The sequence below is a fragment of the Lagopus muta genome, chromosome 7, assembly GCF_023343835.1.
Source record: "Lagopus muta isolate bLagMut1 chromosome 7, bLagMut1 primary, whole genome shotgun sequence".
In the NCBI taxonomy this organism is placed as follows: Eukaryota; Metazoa; Chordata; class Aves; order Galliformes; family Phasianidae; genus Lagopus; species Lagopus muta.
Genome location: NC_064439.1, coordinates 49139472 through 49160729, shown reverse-complemented (window position 1 = coordinate 49160729; position 21258 = coordinate 49139472). Strand labels below are relative to the sequence as shown.

Genomic DNA, 21258 nt, shown 5'->3' with positions numbered 1-21258 from the left:
CCACAAAGTCAACACTGGAGGAAAGGTTAATAGAGAAAGTGCTTATCTCCTATCTCCCCCCCCAAAAAAAAAACAAATGAGAACACAAAATGCCTGTTGCTCTGAATATTGTATTCCCAGAGTATCTTCCAAATTGTTAACCTTAAAAAGGATCAACAATCTGTAACATTTTCCCTTTTCTGTAGAAAACCTAGAGCATCTTCATGGAAACAATTAACTGGAATACAGGAATACGACTTGAAAATCTATTGATCCTTTCTCAGCAGAACAAAGTACCAGTCACTGAAATGGAAACAGCATCAGAAATGAATGAAGTATGAAATTACTGAAAATGTTTTCACACTAATCCCAATGTTCCCACGGTGCGTGCTGTCAAGCTTATTGCTGTGCCAGGAATATAGCAAGATGCAGAAAAGAAATGACAACAAGTAAACAAAGTGGCAATAATCATGGAATTCTCAGGAGGTTTCTAAGGAAGCATATAAATTTTAGTACAAAGAGGATAAGATAACCTCTCGTTATCTGACAGAAGCTTTATCTGGGGAAAATTATTTTGTAACTGCTCACATCAAAGTTTCTGTTAGAAGCAGTTTTTGCTGAATGAACGAGCTGATAGTAATCTAGAGCAGGTGGGCATGCAGGATTCATGCCGTAGTTCCTCTATCTGCTATTGGCTGCTTAGCCAATTGCTCTTTTTTTAATCCATTAACTGACCCAGTTAAGGATTATTGTATCTAATAGCCCTGAGATGCTATACTTAGAACATCCTTAATTATTTAAGGTCTAACTCTTCTCTGGAGCATGGAAATTCGATATGGTAGTTCTGAATACTGGAACACCTTGGTCTGAGGAGCTTTCTGACAGTGCTTTAGTTGTTTCTCATGTATGATCTTATTCAATGTTGCAGTTTTGTGTTGGTGTGAAGGGCTCTACTTGTCTTGGAATATTTGTCTTGTTATGAAAAAATGGCACTATCCCTACTGTGGCAAAACTATTTCAGATTGTTTACCTAAATACATACAGCTGAGCACAGTGGAAAATATTGCATATTTTAAAAGTGAACCTTCGGCTTATCAACCGTGCCAGACTGTGACTACTTACACTTCAGGTCCTTGTTTGTTTGCAGGACAGCTGCTGTGCAGACAAAGCATGAATGACTCTGCTCCCCTCCATTACTTTGGGATCAGTCTTTTCAAGAACAAATAATTCACTTTTCTCCTTACTCAGAACATGATCAAACCACAGGAGTCGTTGTCACATTCACAGAGACTCCAATAAGCTCTGTACCTGGGCTTTTATGTTTGAAAACAATTATGAACATATTATTATGAAAATATGAAATTATGAAAATAACCCCCAAAATACCAAATACTCCAAATACTGTGGTATGGCAGTGCACATGATCTCATGCTCTGGACTGAGGAAACCTACTTATTTTGCATTGGCCATGATATCTGATCTTGCTTAGCAGAAAACATTTCAATACTTGTTTGGTTTTTTTTTAAGCAAAAATAAGCAAAAATGCTTCCTTAGAGTTGATGAAAGTATTTTTAAAAGGATACACATTTAACTCACAGTGAAAGCTCGTGATTACACCTGTAGTGATTTTAATGCCAGTTTTAAAAACAGATGAATATGTAAAAGCATAAGCCAAGCTAAATTTAGGGACGTGAGATCTATCACAAGTGTGCAGCTACATCATCAATTTACTTAATCACCTTTCACCTCCTTTGTAAAGGCTGAAATGCCAACATATTCATAGAGTTATAGAATTTGTGCAGAATTTGGCACTTGCTCTTGTACAGTTTCATGCACTTGGTGGCTGCCCAGCCCTCACATCTGTCAAGATCTCTCTGCAAGGCCCCTCTGCCCTGGAGGGAGAGAACAGCTCCTCCAGCTTAGTGTTGTCCTCAGACATTTGCATCCTGCATCCAGACACCATCTCCAGACCAAGCCTTACCTTGACAGATTAAGCACTTGATCCTGCAGAGAGGAGTGTGATTTAAAAGGCTTAAAGAACATCACTGATTTTGTTAGCTTGCTTTCTAAATCTCTAAAATATGAAATAAAATTGTAGGAACCAAATAGGAATTAGTCATCTCCTGTTTATGCCATCAGCAAAATACACTTTGTGCCTTTTTCTAGTTGGACCTACAGAGCAGCCTCTGGGAGACTGCTGATGTTGCAGAGCATCACCTGGATACACAGCTACTGCCTTGCAGAAGCCTTGCTATTGAAATCTGAATGCAACGGAGAGAAACTGGGAGGAAATTGCTATTTTCTTTTGTTAGCATTGCTTGGGAAACCAGAAGGGCCAGAAGGGGACCACGCAGGGAAGGGAGAGCAACCCCTAGGTGGGGACTGATCCCCTTTAAATAAAATGCACTTCCTTACTAAAGTTCAAACACTCATGGCTCTGTGCAGGACCAGCAACAAGTGACATCTGCTCTGGTTGCTGCAGGCAGCCAGGCCTTGGGAGCCACACAGAGATGTCACTGTGATGACATGTGGGTCTCGTGGTGACATTTGAGCATCTCTCAGTGGAACGCCCAGACAGCTCTTGGATTTCACCTGCCGATTGGCAGGGCAGAAATTGGCTCATGACAGAAATACCTGCACCTGAAAATTAAAGTGAAATTGAGACAAGAACAATTAAAATTGAGCCACCTGAACCAGAAACATTTTCTGTTTCTGATCCAGAGGAGCTGGTTGAGTCCTCAGGCTCTCCTCCTGATCTTCCAGTACAGGATTAAGGAACAGCCTGGGATGCTTCTGCAGCATGGATACTGAAAGAAAAGGACTCACTAACTTTTTCTGATGAAGAGGAAACCAAAAGTTTACCTCACATTTCTTCTGAGAGCAAAGTCAGTACTGTGGTGTAACCTGGCAGGTGTTTCAGCACCATACAGTTGTTTGTTCACTCCCCTCTTTCCAGTTGGGGGGAGAGAACTGAAAAAAAAAACCAACCGAGTAGAATTCATGGGTTGAGAGAAAACTATTTACTAAGATACAGGAAAGGAAAAGGATAAGAGTTATGACCATACATATAAACACGTATATAACATGCGATGCACAAGCACCTCCAAACCAATGCTCAGCTAGCCCCCGGAGCAATGGAAGAGCCAGGGAGCTCCTACCTCCTTCAAAATTCCTTTCATGTGATGGCATATGGTATGGAATATCCTTCTGGCCAGTTTAAGTCAGCTGTCCTAATCTGTTCCCTCACGGTTCCTTGGGCCCTTTGCTGAGAATGGCCTTGGCTCTGTACAGAACTGCTTAGCAGCAACTATAAACATCGGTGTGTTACCAACATTGTTTTTCTCCTAGAACCAGAAACACAGCATCATACCACACACTCTGAAGGAAAATCCATCCCAGCTGAAACTAAGGTAGCCGTATCTCCCCAGTCCTCAGCTTTCCACAGAAATTCTGTGGCTGGTTGAAAGTGACGAATTTAATATCATTTGGTGGGGTCACGGTGGAAACTATTTTGTCATCGATTAATAAATTTTTAAGCTTGAAATACTGGGAAGGAATGGATATTTGAGAGTTTTTCAATCTGAAAACATGTCTCCTACAGTATTCTCCTAGAGGAGCTGGCAGCCCGTGGCTTAGACAGGTACTTTGCTGGGTAAAGAATTGGCTGGAAGGCTGGGCCCAGAAAAAAGTGGTGAATGGATTTAAATCCAACTGGTAACCGGTCACAGGTGGTGTTCCCCACAGGTCGATACTGGGGCCTGACCTTATTGCTCTCTACAACTACCTGAGAAGAGGTTGTGGTGAGGTGGAGGTTGGCTGCTTCTCCTGTGACAGGACTAGAGTCTCCTAATGGCAGGACTAGAGGGACTGGCCTCGAGTTGTGCCAGTGGAGATTCAGTTGGACATTAGGAAAAATTTCTTCTCCGAAAGCGTTGTGAAGTGCTGGAATGGGCTGCTCAGGGAGGTTTAGATGTTGTATTAAAGGACGTGGTTTAGTGAGTAAATATTGGTGGTAGATGGATGGTTGGACTGGATGATCTTGGAGGTTGATGGTCTTGGAGGATGTCCTTTGTAATTCTGATTCTATGAAAAGCTTCATCCATCAGCTTAATCTTATGGATTCAGCAAGATACACCATGACTGCAAAAGATCTCCCTCAGTTCCTGAATTTCCAGCAGAGGAAGAAGTAGTTGTGGCTCATAGGAAGGTACATCATTTGTTCCACACATTAACCAGCTCTTGCCATATTCTAGTGGGACAGATGGAAGTTCTAATAAAATAAAGCCTTAGTGATAGAAGAGAAGAGGATGACAGTAAAAGTTCTGATCTCCACTTCTTTCTCTGGATGTTTTTGGGTACTTTCGAGGTAGCTTTGCTGAGTAGCAGAAATATGGGTAAAATAGATTTGGGTTATATCCCAGTTTGAAGCCTTGGACTGAAAAGAAAAATGAATCAGGATATGATGAGTCTATTTATTTCAATATATTTGCAACATATCTTGTTTTAGTCAGCCTAAGCTATAGGATGTAAACTGACTGAAAGAGCTTTTTAATGCCCATATTTGTCTTCAGCAATTAAGCCTTACTTCCTGTATCTTCCTGTCTTTCAGTTCCAAACTGACGCAGCTAATTCTTCTCTCTTTTCTTCTTTGCATTTCTCACTTACTCTTCTACTATCACCCATGTTTCCAGAGAGATGATCCACAACTGCCTGAACACTGCCAGCTAAGAGTTGCCCTGAGGGGATGAGGGGTGGCTGCCTGCCCTGCAGGGAGACCTGAACGAGAGCCACCTGAGGAGCAGACCAGGTTCCAGCCCATGCAGGGAGCAGCTGCTGGGCAAGACAGGAGCCTGCTGGCATCGCCAAAGGAAGAAGGCACAGAGAAAGTGGCACCCATGGGCCCCACCATTCAAGTGCTTGAAGAAAGCCACCACCCAAACCAGTGCTGCTCCAGCCCTGCCAGCCTTTGGCCCCCTCCCTGCTGGCACTGAGCAGCCACTCCTGCTCCTCCACCTCACGTGGGACCCAGGTTTACAACTGATCCCCCAGAGCAGGAGCTTCCCTGGCACCCACAGACACCTGAGCAGCAGGCTCCTTGGGCTCTCCTTACCTCATCGCTTGCAATGGCTGTGCTGACAGCAGCCATGCTGATGCCACCAATAGGACAGCCCCGTACTGCCCCAATTGCACCTACAGCTCACCGGGCACATGCAGGGGATGGACAGCAGGGACAGCAGCACCAATTACAAGTTCCTAAGTTGAGAGGCCATAGATAATTCTGGAAAGAAGTCTGAGTAATAAATCACTGTTGTCAGGTTCTTTTAGTCATCCATTCATTCATTTAATGGTGAAATCTCAGAGTGAATCTGTATCAAAAGGAAGTATTCGAAAGGAAGTAGAAGCAATGGTTCTAGTATTTTGGTTGTGATTCCATTGGTTAGAAACATTCTGTGTACAATAGTTCTAAAAATCTAATGTTTTTCTCTAAGAATGAAGCACTAGATTCTTAACATGGACATAGTGGCTTTTTCTAGTAGGACCTGCAGAACAGCTTTCTGTTTGAAGACAAATACCTGCTTTTTTACCTGTACTTTATAGCTCTCCTGAGATTTCCATGCCCATTTTTTCTGTAATCTCAAAGAGGCCGTCAGGCTATTTACTTTTTACTCAGGTACACACAAGCAAGCCCCAGACCATCTCATTATCAGGCTATGTTAGGCACTGCAGCGCAACTGATGATGCAGCTGAAAACAGAAGGCATGCTGTAAGACAATTTGAAACACAGCCATACGGGGTTTTATGTAGGAGACATGCTTTTCTTTCTCTAGACCTAGCATTTAACAGTAACCAAATGTCAAGTGAGTGCCTTTACAAAGTGCCTCCCAGCTCCTGGGACCCACCCTGTGAGGGAGCAAGCTACCTGCCTTGCACAGCACCTGTGGGTGCTCTGGTGCAGCTGCTTCAAGTAGGAGCCCTGGTTTCCTGTGGGTTGAGATGGAGGAGCAGGGTGGGCAGCAGTCACTGCTGTGTTTCCCCTGCTGCAGGCCTCAAGGCATGAGTGAGTGGAAATTTTCCCTTGGTAAGGGTGTTTGCAAGAGCTTTTTGGGGTCTGTTTCTGTTCCTTTCTCCAGCTGAATGAGATTGCCTTCTTTTTAGTGAGTTGGGATTTCTGCTCTTCTTCTGCTAGGAGCAAGATACTGTCAGGCCCCACTCACCACCCTTGCTTGCTGTATGCAGTAGGTGCAGCAGTCTCCATCCAGCCTACTTCTGAGAGGGTGGTTCTAATGTAGCAGCTGTGTCCTTTTTGTCACAGAAGCACTTTGCTATGCTTCTGGTACTAAGGAGTACAGTGCAGTGTGGGACAAGCTGCAGGGCTTTCATTGCCATTGACTGATCAGTCTGAAGTCTCACTGTTTGTCTCAGGCTGGTTTATTAGGAAATTTGCTCCTGGTTAATTCCTGAGGAATTTCATTTGGGTCATTTGGGTCTTTAATTTCTGGATGAATGTTTATAAAGAGACCGGTGATGGGCTGAAAACATTGTTTCTCCTGGCCTCATTTTCTTTTCTTCCTATTCTAAGGGGGGGGGGATTGCAACTCACTGCATTTTGGGATTACCCCCTCAAGTTTTGTTTTAGTGAGCTCCAGGTGGGTACAGAAATCTCAATGCCTGAATCCCATGGCAAGTTCAAGGCTGTAGTGTTTCTCAATATTGCACATACGAGAGCATGCTTAGGTAAAGAAAGTCAAGCTGTTTAACAAGCTGAAGGTCTTGCAGCATCTCTGTATTTAGTATGGAGATTACTTGCCTATGCCCTCAACTTCCTTTCTTCTGTCAGAAATCTTGCAAAATTTAGATATCTGTATGCAAAATTTGTTGAGAATTAAACCATTGTTTTCTTTCCTCCTCTTTTGAAACATAACACCTATGATCAGTAAATTTTATAATTTTCTTTCTCCAACTTTTCTAGTTGCTTATGTAAATACATAGCATTATATTTAGAACATTTTGACGTATTTTTTAGGTGCTGTGGCAGTTATTTCTACAAATGCTTTAATGGAACAGTTGTATCTAAAATATCAACAAAGACCATGGACTGAAACTCTGAAACTTGTCCATTTTTGCATGGTAAGGACCTCAGATTAGGTGAGAGAAGGATAACTCGCATTAGAGCAAGTTGCCAATACAACTCAATAACTGCTTGTCTTACAAAAACAATGGCAACAACAATTTTAAGCGCCTATTAAAGCCTGGCTTCTGACTTAACAGTAATAAAAAGCACAGATTTGATACCCTAGTAGTTGTTTCTTGCATTACTTTAACTTTTCTGGAATTAGTACTTATAGTCTGATACTTTGATAATGAGTTTCCATTCGTTATCATTGGTGTATTCGTAGTGTGTAAAGACAACTTCTTATTTATAGAATTGGGAAAAAATGCTATTTTTGTAAAACTATCCTGATGTGCTTAAGCTGCTATTTGGAATTCTTTCTGCTGTGATATACCTCAAATCAGTACATGCTTCTTGCCTTTCCAGTGGCTCATGATATATAAGAATCATCTCTGTAAACGGCAGCTTACTGCAAGTGCTGTCAGCGTAATGTAAAAACTTGTTTCCATGCTTCTTCATTTTTAATGCTTAAAATGCTTTACTAATGCTTAAGCGTTCCTCTGAAAGTGATGTCCTGACTTTGACAATGCTGAAAGCGTTTCAGCACTGGCTGTCCTTTGTTACTTGAAGTGTGACGGAGTTTTCAGAGAAGAATATGGGGAGTTTACTTGCCAGTTCAGCTACAGCTTACACCCTGACTCTAACCAAGTCACCCCATAGTGCCCACTGAGCTCTCACTTTCACTCATTCCTTCTAAAACATAAACCTATGAAAACAGCTTATGTTAGGAGCCACAGCCTTTACTCAGCCTAAAAGCAAAGGGAATGGAAAGTGATTTTCTGCGCCAAAGGCCTCCAGTGCGTGATTACTGCACAGTGGAGTTTTCATGAATCCACTCTGGACTGCCTCTTTGGAGAGAGCCACAATCATTGCTCACCTCTGTGCTTGATAAAGAGAAGTACTGTGTCGTTGGACTGCACGTCAGAGTGCTGAAACTTGCAGGCAGTGATGTGCTTCTGTGGCTGCTATTTAAGGGGTCTTTGTCTCTCGTTTTCCCCCATGTGCTAGGATAAGCCACGTCCATCTCCTGCCAGTAATGCTCCAGATGCTCCGCTGCTCTCATGCATGGAGAAGTTGCAGAGGACTCTTAATGGTAACAAACTGTCAGTTATCTCAAAGTCTATTTTTTTAGCATTCCTTCCCAGTTCAGACAACTGTATGATTGTCTCTGCTGGCAATATTCTGCACGATGAAGCCAAACGTGCAAACACAGAGGTGGATGTGTTACAATACTTGTGACTCATCTTTGGGCTAAGCCTTCAGGCTACAGCTACTCTTGAAGCCTGAGAAGCAGCTCTACTCAGCACAACACTCATTAATCACAGTTGTCATTAATAACAAGAAGTCATGCAAGAGATATCATTTTTTATTACCTAAATCACCCCATTTAGAGCAGGATAATAATGTTTCTCCTTTTTAATCATTGCAACTTAATTAAATAACGTTTCCCTTATTACAGATAAATCTTTGTTTTCTGTGATGAACAGATTGGAATCTTTAGCCAAACAAAAAGGGTAAGTTTGTTTATTAAAAAATGCAAATGAGCAAGCAGGGCCCCGTGTCCAGTGAGGAATACCATCTGGATGGCTTATCAACTACATTTTTAGCATGGTGTTTTTCTGAGATGCATCACTTGGAGTGGACTTTACAGGCTAATTGGAAGTGGCAGTTATGGGGGAGGTTGAGTGAAGAGAAGGAATTCATATCTAGGTCCCAAAGCTGCAAACTGAGACAAACAGTTTCCAGCAAGCTGACACAACAGCATAAAGAAACAGAGAAAGGTTATATTGCCTGGTTGGATATTTTTTATAAGCTGAGCCAAGGAGAAGTTATTTTTAAAGCATCCTTGGTGTCTCTTCCCACGACCAAATAAACTACACTCATTTCCTTTTTTCAAGTGACATTCAGATACAGAATTTATTTTTCCCCTCTTTCCTTAGGCTTAACTCTCATGTTAGCCCCAGTGGGACTGCCTGCTACATAACCTCAGACATGTTTTATATAGAAGTACAGCTGGAGAAGGATGGAAGGGTGATGGATGTAAAGCTGGCTCACCTTGGAGAGGCTCCTGTGGTAAAGTTAATTTTCTGGCTGTCACCTCCCTGTAGTCTCTCACCTGGCTTTCAGCAATGATGTCAGAAAGCTTTTGTCACACCTGGCAGTCCCTGCATGACACTGGGTGCCCCATTAGGCATCCGAATCTCTCACCTAAACTTACGGCTCAGCACAGATGTTAATTACTGTAGCTCAAATACCAAGGTGAAACTCGGCTGACGTGCCCGATTTCCAAGAAGTTTCTGGTACCCTGCATAAATATAGGGTTATAAAATAGTCTCCAGCCAAGATGTAGTGCAATATACCTTACCAATGCAGGTGTCTTTGAATGTCTTAGAGCTGTTACCAGAGATTGTTTTTCCTTCTTTTTAAGTATATGCATTCCTGCTAATAAGGATCTTTTTTCCTGCAAAATATTTAAGGTATTGGCAAAATACCACTGCAGTTCACATAGCATCTTGTGCAGTTGTTTGGTGTTACAAGCGAGCATTTGGATCACAGTTAAAACAACTACCTGCTGCAGACTAATTGTCTGTGGGTGGAAGCATAAACTATGATCAATAGCCCTGTGCTAGTTAAATAGAATAACTCGAAATTCCTGGAAAAAAAGGGACCAAACTAACTGCAAATTAATGTAAAGCACAAATGCTTACTGATAAAAATCACTTGATGCTGGGCAGTATTACTAGGGAAATGCATAGCCAGGAATTTTAGCACAGTTACTGCCTATTAAAGGGAAAAACTGGCAAAGGTGCTTTTTTTTTTTTTCCTTCCCTGAAACTAATATACCAACAAGTGATTTCAGCTAATTATATCCTCTTCCACAGAGCTCTCGTAGTTATGATAATAAAACAATATAATGATGTTAACTTCATATTTTTAATAATTTATAATTTAAAGCAATAAGGAATAAGCTTATTGCTATCAGTGTGTTTCTCTGAGATGTTTCACGAATGATGATCAGAAACACGAAACTGTTCTCTCCTGTTGTAGATCTGTGATGACTTGGTGCAGCACCTAAGGTAAAGAATTGTGTGTGGAGTCTCATTTGAGTGGAAGGGAATTCCTGAGTCTTGTTTCCCTGAATGCTGTGGAGAAGTCAAGGCTAGGATGGTTTGGGTGTAGTAACACAAATATTTGTGTAACGAAACAATGCAAGAATCTGGAAACAATAATTGGAGTTGGGAAAACAACAGACTGACGGCTTTTATGGGATTTTATGTGGGAGGCTGGTTTCAGTGCTCTGCATTTGAAGGTTGACACTGTTATTTCCAGATCACAATCTGTAACTTCAAGGATAACATAGAATTTTACTGTTTTTCTCAAGTCACTTCATTGAAAACAGCTAAATTGCATCTGCTCCTGTGGGTGGTAGAGGGCAACGTTGTACAGCGGTACGTGGGCTCTAGCTGCCAGCTGAATGGAGCTGTTCAATACTGGTATTTTTGTTGGCTTCAGGAAAAAAAAAAATATTACAAATCAGGCCTGCACCTTACTCATCATTTTTTTTTTTTTCTAGTCCTCTTTCCTCATAAATGAAGTTACGTTTGTTTTTGTAGGTGTAAACAGCTGTCCTGGAGCTTTAACTTGTGTTTTTGTAGGTTTTTGACTCCTAGAGGCGTTAACTGCCAGCAGTTCTGTTCTGAGTGATGGTAGACAGCACTCACAGTGCCAATGGTAACTACTTGGCAGCATTCTTGTTTTTGTGAGGATATGACATATAGTGCAAATATCACTTCTACAGAGCCTAGTGCAATATTTCAGTTGGTCCTAAGGCCCAGGTTGGCACCATGTGTGTGCCCATACCTGCATGCCTGCTTCCCCTCTCTTTCCCCCACTTCCCAAACAGTCCAGTTGGAAAGTCATAAATGAAGTAGAGCAACCTGCTTACATTTCTCTGTGGGAAGATTTGTCCCATTGTGAAAGTCCAGCAGGTTTTACTTGGTCTGTCTGTGGCCACGCACTGCAGCCCTACCTGCATGCAGAGAGCGGAGGTAAGCCTTGAGCATGGCCATCAGTGTGACTGCAGCATGGAGAGTTCAGCAGGGTGCTGTGAAGTGCACTGTTAATACAGTCCTTGATATTTTGATGAAAAGAACATTGTATGAGTGCACGGTGTTGGGGAAGTGTTACTACATGACTAGATTCATTGGGACATCAGGGAGAGTGCTTGCAGCTGATGAGCTACGTCTTGAGCTGTCAGATTTGTGTATCATGCGCATTTATTGCTTTCAGTAATGCATATTTAAATAGTGTCAACTATAATTACATTGCTTTCTGCAGCAGAGCCAAGGATTTACATTTCCTGGTATCTTCTAAGAAAACTCAAAAGCAGTACTGTTACATGCCAGATCTGATAAGAAGGGAGACTGTGTCATTGTTTCAAATGATGCCTTTTCTAACAAGTTAGGTATAAAAAACTTACTATCCATCTCATTAAGTGGTGTGGTACTAACTGCTTTTTATTGTTAGGATGAAGAACTATGACGCATTTGGAAAGATTCTAGAAGACCTGTCAAATCTGTATCAAATTCCAGGAAACAGGTTGCAACTAATTGTTACTTGAAAGACTTAAAATCTATAGTCTAGCTTCCGTGTTTCCATTACAAGCACAGTAATGCATCTTCTCTCTCTCCCAGTGAAATGAAAGCTAAGGGTTACCTTGCATTGCAGTCTCTTGAAAAAGATCTTTATTCAATGTCTCTTCTACACAGGTAACTTGAAGTCTACTCCTTCCTTCCTTCCTTTCCCTTTACTTCTACAAAAAAAACAAGGCAGCTGATCTAATTATGGAGCAGGATGTGGAAAACTAATGAATTTTCTCCCACTGGAAAGCTGGAAGACTTTCTGTGGTTTGCCAGCCTCAGGGACACCAAACAAGATCAGCTGCTGAACTCCTGAGCTTTATCTCAGAGGCTTGCAGTGAAACTGGTTAGCCACCCAGCCTGGGTGTGTGTGTGTGTGTGTGTGTGAAAACAGCTGCTGGGAGAAGACAGAATGTTGTAGAGTCATTGATAATTTTATTTTATTTTTTTAGTCAATCATTTTTTTAAATCCCATCTGTTTTTGCAGCAGTAGAATATGCCTTTGGTAGTCCTGCTTTTTTGGGTACCTCATTTTTCTCTTCAAGCTCTAGAGAGGAGAATGAGTGCAGTATCTTTCCCTCCATCCTTCCTTTTCTCATTTCTCCTTTTGAGGAGCAGGCTTACAGATGGATGTGAACAGATTTCCCTCAACCTTCTGGTTATTCAACGGTGATTTTTTTCATTCTTTTCAGAAAAGCAGAGTTGAGGGCAATACTTCCCTTCTTGACATCACATCCTTGCTAATATTACTTCAGTTAAATAGATTATTTGTCCCTTTTATGAGATCAGTCAATGCACTGCAGAGCTTTAATGCACACCTACATAACTGTACACTTACAATCATATCTGAGGTTTGAGATCGGCTCCATTTATTTCAGTTTATCCAGGTTATTTTGCCACTCTTTGCTCAACCAGTCATGCCTGTATTTTTGTTCCCTTCAATTCTGGTAAACAACACAACAAATTTCAACCTGAAAAAGCTGAGGTACAGGGCTAAAGCTGGAAGCCTAAGTAATGCATGAGTGGAATGACAGTATTTTGGAAGCTGATGTAACAAATGGAAACATGATCCACTTCCCAAGAAAGCACTGTCTCTGATTAAGAGTGCAAATTATCCTTTACATCAACCTCAGCAGCACTGCAACTTAGGAAACACTAATCAAGATGTTTTGAACTAGATCACAGGATGTAAACAGAGTTACTGAAGTACTTCATGGAAAAGTAGGACACCTGGTGCCAAGAACTGGAGGTGATTATTATTATTATTTCCTTCCCTAGTTCAAAAATACTGTAATGAAACACCCCACTGCACTGATCTTGTTTTTTTATTATTATTATTTATTTTTTTTAATAGAAAAGATCCTCTGTTTTAAGTGCATGTGCTTTATGGACTCACTGGGTCTCCGCTCTCTGATACTGTAGGGACAAGCACAGCCAAGGAGGGAAGACAAGGAGGCCAGTGGCTTATCAGCTACTGTAGCATTGCCTTTGCAGCTGCCTAAAAGCAAAGCCACAAAACTTTGAGGTTATGTGGGAAGCCACATTTTGGGAGTAACTCTGAGATGGCAATGGCAGCAGCCCAGATAATACTGATGTTGCATGAAAGGCAAATACAGTAAATTTTTATGCCTCATCAGTAGTGAGCTTCAATTGTGAGTCACAGTTCATAAAAGTACTTCTAGTAAGTGCTAACATTATGCTGTTGCACAGCAGCATTATGAATTCTTCTTATACTTCAGACTAGTTGCTAAAAGCTAGAAGTTCAGCTAATATCTCTTAAGGCACAACAAAAGGTTATTGTGCAAGATAAAACCTTTGAAAGATGTCTGATGACTTTGTGTATTGGGGACTAAGCTGTTAAACACTGAGAAAACGCTGTGATTTGGACATCTGCTGTAATTAGAGATACCTCTTACGAGGTATCCTTTCTGCCCATCCTGTACTTTTCTTTTTTTTTCCCCTTTGCATCAAGATACCTAACAAATGTTCTGTATTGACATGTATACTGATGGTTTTCTTGGTTGTTTTTAATTTCCCAGGAACTCCTATGAACATTGAATTTTACATTTCTCCATATCAAATTTTGGAAGCAGAGCTCAATCCTGGTAAAGCTAGGAAACTGGAAATAATTATATAATGAGGCAATTTTTTCATAATTACCCTTTTAATTAAGTAAAAGACATTAATGAAACTCAAAAATAAGTCAGAATTGTTACTGTGTCCCCACCCTACGTTGAAAGTTTCCTACTGGAAAACCTAGGATGTTTGCTTTGCTATCATTTCATGTTAAGTGAAAGATTTATGTGATGCTGCTCAGCACAGTTGCAATGTTCATCAGCAAACTGCTTTCCCATTTCTTGCCTACTGATGCAAATTGAAGCGAGGGTGGTATCAAACAGAACAAATACCTAGCCAGCATGAAACAACAACTCCAACAAAGTGGTGGGTTGAGCTGTTCCATGGCATAGCCCAGCTACTGCTGAAACCACCAGTGGGCAGCTCTGGCCATGCAGTGTGCGCGGTCTGAGCTTCTCCTTTCTGCCCAGCTGCTGTCAGTTGAATCTCAGCTTTCCTTACTGATGAGTGTTTTGTGTGCATAGCATTAATCTACTCTGAAATGGGGAAAGTCAGTTTCCTTTCTCCCCCAGGTTCTCTGGTGTGTGGAACAAAAGCAGTTGTAACTGTTGAAGGCACAGATGTGCTCCACAAGCTTCCTCTTTCTCCACTGGTTGTAGACTCTCAAGCTGGAGAAGATGGGTGAGGTTCTGAGTGCTTCTGAATGTGGCAATGGATTTACAGATTGCTGGCGTGGACCCCAGCATAACTTGCATTTAGACTCTGCTAATAGAATGGATACACAGCTTGCTGAAGAAGCTCTGTGCTGTTGATGTCTTTATCCCTTATAAGCTATAACTTGCATACCTGTGGCTTTTACTGTTTTCCCAAATGAACTTTAAAATTATTATGTCGCTATTTAGCTGTCAACTGCACAGAGTTATGGGTTTATTCACAGATTTGAAGCCAGAAGAAGCCACTGGGATATTACTTAGCATCCTACTATTCAACAAGCAATACATTTCTAGAGTAAATGATGCATGCATTAAGGTGTATTTATACCTAAATCATGCAAAGTAGTTGTCAGCCCACCATAGACACTGACACCATATTTCATTACTTCGGTATGAGCCAGGAGGGAAAATCTGAAGTCATTCTCCAAAATAAGTCGCTACAGACCGATTGAGAGCAAATCTTCTTGTGCCCTGTTCCTCAGTTTCCCCCACAGCTCATTTTTCCCTTCTGCCAGTGTTCACGTTAAACTTGTTTTAGCACACAGGGGTTGTAGTTGTGCTTAGAACGCAAAACTTTTATTGAAGAAGAAGAGTACAGGTGAGAGTAAACCACTAGAGATGTGATTATGGCCTTGCCCTAGAAGTCTTTGCTTTATATATATTTTTTGTCTCTTCTCGCCAGCAACCCTACTTTTTTGCCACTGACCAATGAACTCAGCATGGATTTGTCAGCTTATTTTTTGTTGAAGTTTCATCAGCCTATTCCTCTGTCCTTATCCAATATTGAAGAGATACAGATGCTCACAGGCACGTTACGATTGTTTTTAAGACTAAGTAATTTGTGACCACTCATGGTAATGTAGTACAATTAAAAGTGGATTCTGGGGTAGAAAATCATCTGTACTGTATCAACCTGTACATCAGTTTTTAAAGCCAAGGCAAAGTTGTTAAACACTATCTAAAATATCTTGAAGTTGTTGATTGCCATCAGCAAAAAAGGAAAGAAGGAAGGCTAATGTGTTTATGTTATGTTTTCTTTAGTTTGTAAAAACTAGCTTTCATGTACAATCTAATCTAAAAGCTAATTAAAAACCATCTTCTGGTTTCAGGAATTCAGATTACTGCCTTGAAACTAGCTCCTTTGTATGAGCTGATTATTCAATCTGCCCTTAACGAAAAAGGCAGAGAAGATTTGTCTACGCACAACTCCTGTTTCATTGTGGTGAGTATACTGCGTGTTTGACAGATGTTGCCCTTGTGCAGTGAATATACTGAAATATATTTCTCCATAGTAAACAACACGGGCTTCCCAGAACCCCAACAGGATTTCAGTACTCTTTAGGAAATAGTTCAAATAGCTTAAGAAATAACAGATTCTTTGAAGTAAGCAAACTTGTCATCTGTGTTAATGAGGCACTGTATTCATGGCTGCTGAAGTCATACTAATTTGTCTTTGTGCAATCCAAATGCTTACTCTTTAAACTATTGTTCAAAACTTTCTCATTACTGCTTTAAAAAGAAGGAAACTTACTGCCTGGTGTGAGGAGCACGTCTCAGATCAGCACTTAGTGATAAACATGCAGCAAAACTCTGTAACAGAAACAGGCTCCTTGATTGTATAACACTGAAAATACGGATTCCTTTTAGAGGGACTGGCAGGAAGAGAAGTGTAAAGCATTACCACCGTGATGTCGGTTACTATTTAGAGCCACGGCCATTTGACTGCAGATGGCTTCCTTTTCAAGATATCTTATTAGAAAAATATTTTATAGCCTATTTCATAGGCTGTTTTAGAATAGAAAATGGTGGCTAAGATGCTGTGTCTCAAAATGTGTGTACAAGACGAGCTTCAAAGATCTCCTTGCTCGGAAGCTCTGTTTTTTGCAATTCATGGCAACAAGAGAATACTTCTTTCCCTTCTATTATCACCAAGCTTACTGCCTATGTTCTTGGACTTTGGGTTACTTGTGACTTTGCTACAGAAGATAGTAGTAGTGAACTTACACCACATTAGAATCAAGTAGTGAAGTTCTCGTCTACAAGACCCAGAAGATAGGAAGTTTTCATTTCCATTAGGGACACATGACAGGTTCTAACTATTCAGCAGTTCTCTAAAATACCTGATGATTGTTTTGCTTCTGAGTTTTAAGACTTTATTTACTGATTCATTTCTAGAAATAGAATCCTAACCCTAACAAAAAAATGTAATGGAAATCCTTCTGTTACACAGACATGCACAGAAAAGCTCTTCTATTTTCTTATCCAGCTCTTCTTAATTTAGACCTTGCTAATTAACAGACCAGCCCTGTTCTTAAAGTGACAGCTCCCCAGTTGGTATCCTGAAGCAGGCAACATAATATTCCACTTCTAATTGATCCTAAAATCACTGCCAGCACTGCTTTGCTCCTGGGAGCAAAGATTTTGGTTGTTAAACATTTCTATAGTCTCTAGGGCTGCTATGAAGAATTGGACTTGAGCTCCTGAGTACCTGACTTGTAGCTTTGGATATATTGCACTAATATACTTTTGCAAAATGATCTCATTTAGCTTCTGTCTATAGATTATACTTGTGTTGAAATGCAGAGACACATGATGAACTTGCTATAAGCGTGCCTTCCAAAAGTACCTTTGCTGTCAGATCATGCAATTGCTTGGCAGTGTTGGGCCTTAATTTCTTTGTTTCCTTATTTTCAGTGTTTCAAATGTCGCCGTATTTGTTATTCAGTCTCTTCCAGATTGCCCAAAGCACTGTTATTTCATAAACAAGGGCCCCGAAAAATCAAATTTAGCAGGGGCCTTGCTGAGTAAAATCCCATTTACCCACCCGAAGTGTGTGCCTGCTGTGATAGAGATTCTTCGACTTCAGGTGGCATATAACAGTCTTATTAGCAGCTGTGTCTCTGACAAGTGTCTAAGTGAAGGTAAGTTGGAAGTAATGACAGAATATGAGAGGAACTAACTTCTAAACTGGTTGTCAACAGATTTACTACTCCCTTGCTAAAGCTGTCATTACTTGCAGAGCATTTTAAATGATCAAAAGTCCTTAATTCTAATAATGTACTCTGAATATTAAAAATATACATATATATTTTTAAATCTCCTGGAAGGATAAAATATGTTGCTAATGTAATGAGTAATTCCATTCTGTTGCACCAGTATTTGTAAAATTCTGACATGTAATTCTGCCGAGAGTCCAGACTTAATGAGGAAATACCACTAAATAGTAATTTTATTTCCAGATGATTCAGAACTGCTCTACTTTGAAGTGACACCACACAAGAACACCAGCTTTTCTGTCTTCTTCATTCATCCAACAAGAGAGAATTTAGCCTGTGGTACGTGTGGAATAATTTGTGTTATCCTTTTTATTTGGCTGACTAGGAGCTCGGTTTTATCACAGCTCCTGCACTGTGCTTCTCAGTTACAAACTCTGTGGGCTGCCCTTGATGGTGTGCAACCCCTTGGAAAATACAAAGTAGCATTTGATTGTAGTTGTCTTAAGTGTTCTGTATTCAGGATAAAAGGTAAAGTAAACTCAAATTCTGTCTTATTCTGCCTTATTCTGTCTTGACCTGCAGTTAATTAATAAACTTTGACATTTATTACTGATCATTAGGATATAAGGAAAAACAAGTCTTAAGCAAGAGCACTGCTGCAGGCCCCCTACCTACTGGTTTCAGAATTGACTCTCTTGATGTTTCCAAATCAGATAAAATAGTTTTTAGTTAAAAATATATATATGTATATTTTGAAATACTCATATGCTGTTCTTGCTTAGTGACTATTGATGTCGTAACCTCCAGAGAAGTCCAATGCAGCCTTCATTTACATCCTGAGGATCCAACTCTAAATTCTAGTGATGGCTTTATATCGAGATCTGTGAAGTGGTAAAGTTTTATTTCTTAATATTTAAAGTTTAGATGTCCCTTTAATGGACATATAACCAAGTCCATGCAAATATCATGTGCATTAACAATACCTTAGACTCAGCTGATCAGAAAAATTCCCTGTAAGAATGAGTTTTAAGAGTGAGAACGAGTTACTTTACTTTTTAAGTATTTCTTACACAAATTTTAAAAAAGTAATGATGAAAAGTGTTTCTTTCTAGTAGAAAATTTGTGCATGGTGTAATGGACAGAATAACATCTACCTAATATCAAACAGTGCTTCTTTTTTCAACAGATAAGGCTACAACAATGTCTCTGGCTTGCTTCCTGAAGTTAAAATTCCAGGAAAGGCCAGTTGATGTGGTGTATGAACGTATGCAACACAAAGAGCTAAGAGCACTCATTCGTTTTGCATTGGTTAGCACACAACTATGAAACATTTAATGACAGCAAGATCAATGCAGCCTGCATTTTGGATTTGTGTAGTTAGTCTGCCTTGTCATAAGACACTAGATATTGTTCTTGGAACGACATACCTCCACTGATTGAATGGGGAAAAAAAACACAAAGACCTGTTAGTAGAGATGCTGATTTAGAGAAGAAAGGCTCTGTACCCATCTCATATAAAACACAAAAAGCTACAATTAAAAAAAACCTCAGTGAATATGAATATATTTCTATATCATTACTTCAGGTTTTCATTTAAAACCCCTTTTTTTGACCTCCCACTTTTTTTTTTTTTTTTAATCAAAACCTCTTTGCACTGGTAAACATGAAAGATGAATCTCTTGAATTTGTTGCATCAGCACAGGTTTCCAGTATGGCATATGCAGGTATATTGTAGTTACAGTGCAATGCCTATTAGGCTGCACAATGCCAAAAGCAGCTTCTTTCACAAAGCATATGGTTTACGTGTCAGCCACAGCTTAAAAAAAAGAAGTACTAATTTGAAGAATGGATGAAGTCTGTAGTAGTGATTAATGTTTCATTTCCTCCTTTAGCTGCATGTCAGTCCCAGTTGTCATGAGAGCTATTTTCAGGAATGCTGCCAAGGTGGGAGCTGATAGTGAAACACAAGGCACAGAAGTAGACACAAAACAAAAACCTGAGCTGCAGCGTGAGCAAATTATTGATTCTAATAGTCTTGAAGAAAGTCCTTCTGTAGCTGGACAGCAAGATCTGGTTAAGACAAATAAGGAAAGTGTTCCAGACAGCCCAGAACAAAGACTCTCTACAGCCAAACTGGAAACTCTGGGTGATGAGATGGAAAAAAGTAACACTACAGTCAGCACAGAAACTTTGTCCGGAGTGGAAGGAAGTGATTCCACAGCTAGCACAGAAGCTGCAAGGAAAGATAAGTGAAATGCATCACAAAATCTATTGTTCAATAATCAAGCAAGAGAGCAATATGTTCCCAAACATAACTTGCTTTTGCAGTAGTAGATGGAGAGAACTTGGCAAGCCTGCTGTCTACTTAATTTCTGAATGGAGTTTCCTGTTTATGCACTACTACCTGCATCCAAATAATACTCTTCAACTTGCACTTTTTCCTTGGTAACCATTGGTTTTGTTTCATCACATTCTACTACAGGATAGAAAAAAAAATCTGTTTGATTTATGTGATGCAGGTTATAACACAACGAATGCACTATAAACAAAGTATTTATCAGTGTCAGTATTATGTTAAATAAATTGAGAAAAAGCTGTTTGAGCAATTCTGTCATGTATAATGTATGCAAATAGCCTTATTCAATTCCACTACTTCAGTAACAACTTCAGTATGAGATTTTTAATTGCACAGTTAATTTTTGTTGTTGTTGTTCATCTAATGCAGAAAGTGATACTGAATTGCAACCAAACTTAAAGCGTAACAACTCCATGGCAGGATAATAGCTTTTATTAAAAAATTCACATTATTTTTTCCAAACAATCAGTTCTTAATTCTTGCTTCTTGGTTTTGGCTACAAAGTGTAAAACCACTCTGTGCCTTTGTTGTTGTAGTTGTAGCTAAGTCAGTTGTTCAAAACTTAAGTTTTCTCTGTGTAGACCTACTTTGTAGAAGAAATTTAAAAGCAAAATAAAGTACACAAACTCTTGACTTAGTGATTAATTACTATAACACAGAAGAAATCTTTTCTTTGTGAGTATCTAACCAGAGGAATTTGCAGCTACAGTTGAGGCATTTCTATAGAAACCATTAGGTCATGGTGAAGGGGTGTAGCCAGCCCTGGGAGCACAGCTGGAAGCAATTCATCTGAGTGACTGGAAGGGGTTGATCATAAGGGTCCAGCCCTACCTAACTTTCTTTAAGGGCTGGCAGCCCCAAGGGAAGCATCAGTACCTGGACATCACCCTTTGGGATGCTTGGTGAGCCCTGAGCCTCAGAAAAAGGTAAGGGGTTCCTTTTTTATTACTGCTACCTTTTTTGGGTGATTCAAAACTGACTGGTTTAAAGCAACTATATCTGCTGCCTCCTATCCTTACAGCAAATAAAAGGAAAAGAAATCAAATACAGAATGTTGGAACAGAAATACTAAGTTGTTAGATACGTGTTTGGCTAACCATGTTTTCAAGAGATGGTGAATAAACCTGGCTTCCTTCTAGAGCTGGAGAACTGTAAACAAGAGAGAGTTCAAGATTAAGGGACTAGCAAATAAATACAAAACTAACACAAGGGCATTCATTAGACTAGAAATGTGTGATGTGGTTTGAAAGGGTAAGAGGAGCCAGTTTTCTGTTAGAACAGCAAAGCAATGCAAGTTTGATGTTTGAAAAGACTGGCACTTTCAGGA

The 21258-nt window shown here is 40.1% G+C and overlaps 1 protein-coding gene across 3 annotated transcripts; it reads left to right on the top strand.

Annotated features, from left to right (window-relative positions):
• The first annotated feature begins 5897 nt into the window (after positions 1-5897).
• LOC125696050 (mediator of RNA polymerase II transcription subunit 1-like) lies at positions 5898-21214 on the top strand. Of its 3 annotated transcripts, none has more exons than XM_048951251.1 (17): positions 5898-6058; positions 7004-7107; positions 8159-8243; positions 8610-8664; positions 9091-9223; positions 10199-10227; positions 11678-11749; positions 11845-11919; positions 12969-13039; positions 13830-13895; positions 14439-14547; positions 15262-15386; positions 15689-15801; positions 17305-17500; positions 17819-17914; positions 18358-18466; positions 19468-21214. In XM_048951251.1, the coding sequence occupies exons 1-17, from the start codon at positions 5974-5976 to the stop codon at positions 19826-19828; spliced, it is 1884 nt and encodes a 627-aa protein (XP_048807208.1). In that variant the 5' UTR covers positions 5898-5973; the 3' UTR covers positions 19829-21214. The 3 variants fall into 3 exon arrangements, with proteins under 3 accessions (XP_048807208.1, XP_048807211.1, XP_048807210.1); XM_048951254.1 differs by having other exon boundaries at positions 18383-18466; positions 19468-19576; XM_048951253.1 differs by having other exon boundaries at positions 6024-6037.
• The last annotated feature ends 44 nt before the right edge of the window (positions 21215-21258 follow it).

Bases quoted from the DNA above. Each gene is read 5' to 3' on its own strand.
- LOC125696050 (XM_048951251.1), top strand. From the start codon at position 5,974: ATGGAGGAGCAGGGTGGGCAGCAGTCACTGCTGTGTTTCCCCTGCTGC. The intron at 9,224-10,198 runs GTAAAGTTAATT...CTCCTGTTGTAG, and splicing joins ACCTTGGAGAGGCTCCTGTG to ATCTGTGATGACTTGGTGCA. The intron at 15,387-15,688 runs GCACGTTACGAT...TTCTGGTTTCAG, and splicing joins AGAGATACAGATGCTCACAG to GAATTCAGATTACTGCCTTG.